This window comes from Elaeis guineensis, chromosome 11 (genome assembly GCF_000442705.2).
Source record: "Elaeis guineensis isolate ETL-2024a chromosome 11, EG11, whole genome shotgun sequence".
Lineage (NCBI taxonomy): Eukaryota > Viridiplantae > Streptophyta > Magnoliopsida > Arecales > Arecaceae > Elaeis > Elaeis guineensis.
The window spans coordinates 24,606,375-24,616,123 of NC_026003.2; the positions used below are offsets into that span (position 1 = coordinate 24,606,375).

General features: G+C 35.5%; 1 protein-coding gene across 29 annotated transcripts; it reads right to left on the reverse strand.

Moving 5' to 3' along the window:
• Positions 1–545: 545 nt before the first annotated feature.
• LOC105035791 (uncharacterized) lies at positions 546–8,891 on the reverse strand. 29 transcript variants are annotated; one of them, XR_012135284.1, is made up of 5 exons: positions 7,719–8,891; positions 5,405–5,629; positions 5,240–5,331; positions 4,158–5,131; positions 546–1,646 (listed from the first exon to the last, which is right to left on the reverse strand). XR_012135284.1 is itself a non-coding variant. In XM_073245501.1 (5 exons), exons 1-3 carry the CDS (start codon positions 8,316–8,318, stop codon positions 5,499–5,501), a joined length of 276 nt encoding a protein of 91 aa, XP_073101602.1. In that variant the 5' UTR covers positions 8,319–8,891; the 3' UTR covers positions 546–1,646; positions 4,158–5,331; positions 5,405–5,498. The 29 variants fall into 29 exon arrangements, 5 of the variants coding, with proteins under 5 accessions (XP_073101602.1, XP_073101600.1, XP_073101599.1 ...); XR_012135281.1 differs by having other exon boundaries at positions 4,158–4,964; positions 5,066–5,131; positions 5,240–5,629; XM_073245501.1 differs by having other exon boundaries at positions 4,158–5,331; positions 7,719–7,806; positions 8,262–8,891.
• Between the last annotated feature and the right edge of the window lie 858 nt (positions 8,892–9,749).

Consider the following 9,749-nt stretch of genomic DNA (forward strand, 5'->3'; position numbering starts at 1 on the left):
AAAAATAGGTTTTGACGTTAGTTTTTATTACCTTTAGCGACAATTATAATCGTCGCTAAAGGATTTACCGGCAAAAAATATTCTGCTACCTAAGACAACGTCAAAAATGATTTTACCGATGATTAATGATAGTGGGATTAATGATAGTGTCAGCAAAGGCTCTTTAATTGTTGGAAAAGATCAAGACTTTTGGTAGCAAATATTTGCGGTATTTATTTTTTGCTTTAATAAAACATTAGGCAGATGAAGGTTGGAATATCTGCTGCGGCAATTACAATCGTTGGAAAAAATTTTAAAATTTTAAACTGACAATTGTTAATACCCTATAGAAGTCTATAAATCCTACAATTACATTGTTAATAACCACACACTGATATCTTACTCTGCTGAGTTCTTTTCATTTTAAGATAAACTTCTACTAGCACTGAAGTTTGTTCTGCAAGACCTGCTCTACGACTATGCTAAGATTTCTCATATAGAAGAATTGAGAGGAGGCCAGGGGAGTAATATCAAACTTAGCTTCATTACATAATAAGGACAGAAAGTAGAAGACTAGCTAGACATTTTATGACAGTCTTCAATTGATTTACAATAGGATGGAAGTGAAGGGATGATACATAAGAATAGAAACAGAAGGCTTCAATAAGTTCAGTGATATCTGATCTTCATCTGAAAGTCGCATATATGCATCAGGCTTCTTACTTCTTTAAGTTCTATCTGAATCACCAGAGAAGATCTTATGCCCCATGCTACTTGATATAAACATAGATATTGCTTCCTATTTTTGCTTCACTAGAGCTTTAGAAACTTCGGCCTGCCAAATGGGTGAAAAAAAGAAAAAAAGAGTTAATATAAAGACAAAACCCACGGGAACATCGTATCAAACAATAATGAGTTTTTGGCTGCACATGATGTAGAAATACCATAATAATGTCCAGCTTTTAGGGATGGGAAGCAACACTACATGACAAATAAAGTATCCCAAATGAAAGTGACTCGAAAAGTCATATTATGAAGCTTGGATGAGCCATAGCTCAGGCTAGCAAAGAAAATAGATCGTAATTGAAGACTATTTTTTAAGTACTTAAGCATGATTATATTTCATGCGCCTTGTAGTGGGATGGCAAAGGGATCAGGGTCGAGGGCAGAGCAATTACTGGGATGTCCATAAATTTTAAACCGGTAATGACATTGTTAATTACAGCAGACCCCACTCAACTGTAGGACATATTATGACAGAAGAGACAGAGTGCCAAGCACAAAGAAATCCTGTCAGCATGAGGATAAAGCTCCAAGTAGAACATAAATAAAGGTACCTCTTGTTTCCTAACCATAGAAGTCCATAAATTCTTTAAATAAAATAGTATCATTGTGATGAAACATTCACCACCTAGAAATGGATCAAGAAGATTAAGACATTTGAAAACAACAGAGATGCAAGCATTGAACTTAGAGCCAGCACAAACATCGAATCAATAGCAAAATCCCAACATTTCAGCCTGCAACAGTAAAGCAATTGCTGATTTGGGATTAGAAAACTAAGAACCCCATATAGGATTAAATGATGACCCACAGATTTGCATACTGGCATCATCATCGTTCATAGTAAATCCCCCAAGACTCCACTCGAAGGATATGAAGGAAACCTGAAGCAAAAGGACCAAACGGACCAATATCAAAATCAGCTTTTTTAGCTAACCAAGTAGAACATAAATAAAGGTACTTCTTGTTTCCTAACCATAGAAGTCCATAAATCCTTTAAATAAAACAGTATCATTGTGATGAAACATTCACCCCCCAGAAATGGATCAAGAAGATTAAGACATTTGAAAACAATAGATATGCAAGCATTGAACTCAGAGCCAGTGCAAACATCGAATCAATAGCAAAATTCCCAACATTTCAGCGTGTGATAGCAAAGCAATTGCTGATCTGGGATCAGAAAACTAAAAACCTCATATAGGATTAAATGATGACCTACAGATTTGCATACTGGCATCATCATCATTCATAATAAATCCCCCAGACTCCGCTCGAAGGATATGAAGGAAACCCAAAGCAAAAGGACCAGACGGACCAATATCAAAATCAGCTTTTTAGCCAACCAAGTAGAACAAAAATAAAGGTACTTCTTGTTTCCTAACTATAGAAGTCCATAAATCCTTTAAATAAAACAATATCATTGTGATGAAACATTCATCCCCCAGAAATGGATCAAGAAGATTAAGACATTTGAAAACAATAGAGAAGCAAGCATTGAACTCGGAGCCAGTTCAAACATCGAACCAATAGCAAAATCCCCAACATTTCAGCCTGCAACAGCAAAGCAATTGCAGATCTGGGATCAAAAAACTAACAGTTCCATATAGGATTAAATAATGACCCATAGATTTGCATACTGGCATCATCATCATTCATAGTAAATCCCCCAAGACTCCGCTCAAAAGATATGAAGGAAATCCAAAGCAAAAGGACCAGACGGACCAATATCAAAATCAGCCTTTTAGCCAACCAACTAGAACATAAATAAAGGTACTTCTTGTTTCCTAACTATAGAAGTCCATAAATCTTTTAAATAAAACAGTATCATTGTGATGAAACATTCACCCCCCAGAAATGGATCAAGAAGATTAAGATATTTGAAAACAACAGAGATGCAAGCATTGAACTCGGAGCTAGTTCAAACATCGAACCAATAGCAAAATCCCCAACATTTCAGCATGCAACAGCAGAGCAATTGCTAATCTGGGATCAGAAAACTAACAGTCCCATATAGGATTAAATGATGACCCACAGATTTGCATACTGGCATCATCATCGTTCATAGTAAATCCCCCAAGACTCCGCTCAAAGGACATGAAGGAAATCCAAAGCAAAAGGACCAGATGGGCCAATATCAAAATCAGCTTTTTTAGCTAACCAAGTAGAACATAAATAAAGGTACTTCTTGTTTCTTAACCATAGAAGTCCATAAATCCTTTAAATAAAACAGTATCATTGTGATGAAACATTCACCCCCCGAAATGGATCAAGAAGATTAAGACATTTGAAAATAATAGAGATACAAGCATTGAACTCAGAGCTAGTGCAAACACCAAACCAATAGCAAAATCCCCAACATTTCAGCCTGCAACAGCAAAGCAATTGCTGATATGGGATCAAAAAACTAAGAACCCCATATAGGATTAAATGATGACCCACAGATTTGCATACTGGCATCATCATCGTTCATAGTAAATCCTCAAGACTTCGCTCAAAGGATATGAAGGACATCCGAAGCAAAAGGACTAGACAGACCAACATCAAAATCAGCTTTTTTTAGCTAAATCAGCAAGAAAATCTGCTGCTCTATTACCATCATGAAAGATATGGAGATTAAAAGCCCAGTGAATAGGCTTAAGTAACAGATGCCAATAATTGAAAAACAATCTTGCCCAAATAAATTGAGTATAAGTAGGTTTCTGAATATGGCAGTGAAGAACTTTCGAGTAGGCTGATAAAGATACCCAGTAAAACAATATCATATCAAACTTGAGTAATCAAATATTAAAATGAAGTCTTCTATTTAAAAGACTCGAGATTGATACTAACTTCAGGCCTTCCTTTTTTAGATTCAAAATAATGAAAGAACCTACAATCTTTGGTTTCTTTATAATTATTCTCCCATGCCTGAAAATAAACAATAAAAGGAGGTACATGGAGGCACTGACAAGAAAATATGTAAAACAATGTCTAAATGACACTATAATCAATCAAAAAACAGCAAACTATCTATGTCCATTAATCAACAATTTGTCAAACTAATCATAATGTAAGTTTTAAAACTAGCCACCGTAAAAGACATTATAAAACCCAACCAGCCATCATAATCCAAACCAAAGTTTTCCATTGATCTCTTGATATATGGTCAGGTTTATTCGAATGTAGCTCTTGAAGAGTTCTATATTTTTCTGTGTACTCAGGCTTCAAATTACTTTTGTAATCCCTCCATTTTTTTGGTATGGACTTAAGAACCCAATCATCACCAATTCGTGGAATAGTAAACTTTGTCTACAATACAAAAAGATTAAAATAACAAAAACAAATTATGAAATGCAGACTCCATACAACTCATAATATTTTAATAACGAAAAAATAAATATGAGTAACCATTTTACCTTCACAAATGCCAAAAGTTTGCTTTTTCCCTCTTTTGGAAAGGTTCTCCAATCGCTAAAATTCAAAGGAGTTAGTGCACCATTTCTTGCCATGATCCCTAAAAAAACTAGCTAGCATTCGCCCTTTTTCATCAATGGGTTGCCCACGATCATTAAACTTTACAACAATTGTGTTTTCTTCAGGCATGTCCCAAACATCAGCCAATAGAGTAGGTCCACTTACAGCCCTTTGTTCTAAGGATTGTGATTGTCAAAATTATCATTAATTAGTAAGCATCCTGATGCAACAGCCCATGAGAAAAAATATATCCTAATAAAGATAGAAAAGGCAAACAGCCATTACAACTCCTTAAAGCCAAAATACAGTACCTACCCATCTAGTTCAATCTCAGTAATTTTCAGCAAGTTTGAAATAACTATTCACAATTACTGTTCAACCTTCTAAATTCCAGAATCTAAATTATTTTAGTTTCTAGGAACACATGACCATCTTAAATAGCTCCTACCCTACTTTCTCTTGTATACATGTCATAAATTTCAAAGGCCCCATATTAGATTTTGTCCTACATCACAAACAACTATATAATACTATATTATACCTGATATATTTTCTTCCTCTTCTCCTTCCTCTAGAAATTCAACACTTAGAGATTCATCATTATTTTCCATATCACTATTATTGTGATGTTCCGAGTGAGACTCATCATTCTCCATGTAATTATTTGATTGATGATTCACACGAGAAGAGCGCTTTCATTTCAATACGATATTGTGCTTGGATGATCTCTGTTTTGAAAGGTGCTGCTGCTGCAAAAATTTAATATATATATAGAGAGAGAGGGAAATAGACATCAGGCAGATAGTTGGTTTTTGACGAAGAATTAAGCAACAAAAACTTAGGGTTATACCGAGATCTTTTTTGCTGAATTTGTAACTTCTGTCAAGCTTTTTGAAATCTTCAAAATTTTCAATTCCTTGAGAAGAGAATGGTTAAAGTAATTGATTAAAGAATCATTCTTTCTTAACTTACAATTAATAATTAGGAAAAAAATGTAAGACTTGATAAATTTACAATCAGTCACCTCAGTTCTCTTTTTATTTTCTTCAATTCTTTGCTTGCGAGACTCTTCATATGTATTGGTGTTACAACCCTTTGCTATCTTGTTTGGTCGGGCTAAAGAATAAATTAAAAAAAAATTATTTACTTTCTTAGATTGATAAGTATTTTGTAACTAGATATGTTATACTTGATGCATTTTCTTCCCCTGGTCCTTCCTCTTTGAAATCTCCATTTTGAAATTGATCATCATTCTCCATAGGACTGTTTGATCGATTATGGTATTAGAAGTGAGACTCATTTTGCCTTTGGGATAGACTTTGTTGTTGAGACCGTAAAGGTATATTACTTTCGGCTTGACTACGTTCGTCTATCAAAGGCTCCATGATATGTTTTCTTGATTTCTCCATAATATCTGCAACAATATGTCAAATACAACATCTTCTAGATCAGTGGCAATTCAATAACAATAAACGAAAAGAAATATAGTAATTGAAAAAAAAATCCAGCATATAACAGTAAAAGAAAACATTAGAAGGAACTCAATATAAGCTAATTAAGGGCAATCTTAAATAGTATAGTTGGTCAATAATGGGATGGGTCATTATCTTCAGTTACGACTTCAAAAAGCTTAGTCTACATCAACAAAAAAAAATCATTCACATGCATTGCATATTACACAACCAAAACTGATTGGTTACCACCATCTCTGACCCTCACCGACCACTGGCTCATGATTTACTGTTATGCTTCTGGCCTCCTGCTGTGCCTCTACCCACCAAATCCCTTGACAAGATGGAAAAATAAGCAAAGAGAAAATTGTAGCCAAGTTGGATAATTAGGTAGGGTGTCCAAATGTAAGCTGGTTCGCATTTGAGGCATGGTTTGGCCAACCAGTTGGGTTCCCGGCTTGGGTTAGTTTAGTGTTCAAAATTTTGCATCAAGTTCAGGCCCACCCAGACATGACCTCAAACCAACCTTTTTAGAGGCCTAAGTGTGACTCTTCAACCTAGTGGAGTTGGAGAATTATGGAGTATCTAAGTATCTGCTAGGCCTTTACAATCACATGATTTACCATCTTTTTTTTTTTATGGATTATCTGAGTATTGAATTAACTTAGCACATAATTTAATGGACTCTTGTGACCCCATCAGGCATGATGCCTGTGGTGCTTTCAAAAAGCAAACCACTTAATGCAGTAAGATCATGATTTTTCAATGAGAGGGTTAAATGGCTTATGCTCCTTATGCATAGTCTCCTCTTTCTTAGGAACAAGAACAACAAGTGATGTCCTTTGTGCAATGTAGCCTTCTGTTTAGGAAACCATTTGACTGATCATGGTACATGTGCTAAGTACAATAATGTTGAAGACAAAAAGCAAAGGAAGCTCATGTAAACTTCAGAGCTTGGACTTTTTCCATGCCATTTTAACCATCAGTTCCATATCCTTAAAAAGAGTGTTCTTAATCTCTTATCTCTCCTTGCTATCAGATGCTATAAAATCCAAATCCCCAGGCTCTGGTCCCCCAAAATCTCTCTAGGAAAAAAATTCTAGTAAGATTGTACATTTTCCTCATGCTCCCTCATGCCTAACTACTTCCCTTGCTTGAAACCAAACCTTTTTTTTTTTTATGATAGAAGTTTTACTTGATGCAAGTAAAATAATCTCTTCCAAGAAACTTATATATATCCTATTCAGGCAAAAAAAGGTTGGACTAACAACATAATGTGATTAACACAAGCAATCATAAAATCCCGGATGTCTTGATATTCCTATTGCCTTCTCCAACAAAATTATACAATATAAATAAAATACTTGGGATGTTCCAAGGGTCTAGCCCTTCTCTAAGACTATCCAGTGCAACTGATAACCATTTAGAGGCTCCACAACCAGAACAAGCGCACAGAGTGTCATCTAAGGAGAAGTTCTTTAGTGATATATTTCTTTAGTTATACATTTCCTCTATGATCCAAGAAAAACCTTAAGTTCCAATGGGCTTAACTTTAAACCTAAAAACAGCCTGATGGAGGATCATCTCTGCAAGTGATATGTAAACCTGCAAAATCGAAAAGCACCAGTCTCACATTTCACCATCAAACTTGTATAACAGCCAACCTAATTGCTTAAGAATCTGAACATGCCTCGGTCTCATTTCTTTTCATTTCAGATAAAATAAAATAAGGTAATTTTTTGTCTGTTCTTGCTCAAAAATAGTCTGCCACCTTCAAGAGCCAGACCATGCCAGAACTCCCAGCCCTAATATCATTATATTCATGATTCCATAATTTAAGCAAGAGGTACACAAATCCCATGTCAATGATCAACGGATAACATAAGAGAGATAAAATCAAGCTCTATTTCTAACCAAATTCTACAAAAGAAAAATTCTTACTTAGCAAATCATTTCAACAGGGCACACATTCTATAAACCCCAATAACCCATTCATGAAACAATGTAAATTTTCTTTTCCTAATTTTTTTTAAAAAAAATCAGAGAACCTACCAATAAAACCTCTGAAACAGACAATGGATCCACGTAAGCAGATGAAGTTTCCAATACATAAGCAATCATCAAAATAGCAGGTCGCAATCTGTTAACACCATCAAAATAATTACCAAGGTAGGAATGAATAACAATCTGTTAACTCCAATAGATGGCTGCTAACACCATCAAAACAGCAAGTCGGAAGTTTGCTGGAAAATTTCTATTGTACCAAGATGCTGATGCATGTGTAGTCCAATACCTCTGCAAGGAAATGCCAAAATAGGGGATTTACTTGTAAAATGCACCAAGTATTGTAATGAATACAACCATGATATACATTATCTAGTTTTCCCAATATTCACCCCGACTCTTTTTGAGCAAATCACACGCCTTCATAAGCCCGGAATGCAAAATCCTTTAGATCTGTCTACCAACCACTAAAGAAAAAAAATGACTAAGAGAAACCCTACTATAAGATGGTGCACATAAGGAACCTCGGATTAATTGTGGAATGCCAGGATGATGATAGGGTTGTGGTTCTTTAAATCTGGCCTTAATTACATTGGACGTAGGCGGGATCCCCTTCTGTAGCAGGAAGAGCTGGGATACCCTCGCCATCAGTCGGAGAACAGAAAGAAGGCCTCGAAGTCAGCCGTCCGCCGGAGGGAGGGGAGACAATGGGGGAAGAGCGGGGAGGAGAGGGAGAGAGGGAGAGAGAGGGGGGAGAAAGAAAGTGAGGGAGAGCGAGAGAGAAGGAGAAGAAGAAAGAGGGGCTCAACGGCCGCCGGCCGCTGGAGGAGGCCTCGATGCTCGAAGAAAAAGAAAAGGAGATCTCACCATCACGAGAAGAGTCGGAGAAGATAAAGATGGGAGGGGAGGCGAAAGAGAGGGGAGAGAGGAACAGAGGAAGGGAGAGAGAAACAGCATCGGTCCGACATCCAGAGAAAGAGAGAAAGAGAGAGAAGATGAAAAAGAGAGGGACCGAGAAGACGGAAGTTAATCTTTAGACTAGGCAAGATCAGCCAAGATGATCAACGGCGACGGCGACGGCGACGGCGACGGCACGGTGACGAACGGCGACCGGAGCAGCAGCTAGGGCATAAGGATTTCACTGTTGGGGATGAACTGAAGGTAAGGGAAAGGAGCAAGAGTGCGTGGGGCTGAATCAGTGGAGAAAATATTTTCCACACACGAAACAATAGGAGTAAGCATGGAATTGGCAGAAAAAAATATAGAAATACATGAATAAAAAAATAATAAATAAATTATAATAATTATTAATAAATATTAATATAAATATGATTTATAATGATAATTACTAATCAATGTCGGTATAAATATATTTTATAATGATAATTTATATAATTTGTCGGTAAAAAATAGATATTAACAGCAATTATTTTTATTTATCATTAAATTTTGATATTTTAAATTATATTTGTGGCAATTAGACTTTTGCCTCTAATTAATTGCCACTAAAAATGAGTTTTGTTGTAGTGTGTAAGTCCTAATAGCATTATACCATCATACTTCTTAATTATTGATTAATTTATTCATTAGCTATCTAGCCTCTGCCTTATCAGATTCTATATACCTCTTAATAATGAGATCAAAGAGATACTTAGAGTTACCATTCTTAACTATAACATTTAGAATGGCATCAAAAATGGGTCTTTCATGATTTTTAAGCTAAAAAGGTTCACTCTCTACCACCTTTCATAGAGTGTTTGTATTCTAGAGTACTCTTACTAATTATATAAGATAGAGGATCACCGCTCAATGTAACATCCAAATTCCATCAAATATAATACTAGCTCAATTTTATATTTCTATATTTTATAGTTTATTCCAATCAGAGTCTTAATGGGAGTATTAATGTTACTCAATGCAGAGTACTAACTGCTAAACAATCTTTATACAGTTAATCAATAGACAAATATAAGCAATATATATACTTAAGAACTTTTATAAGCATTATTTTAATGAGAGCTCTTAGTGCAATGCCATAATTTTTTTTAGAAAAAAAAGTGATCCACATAAGGTGTCTCT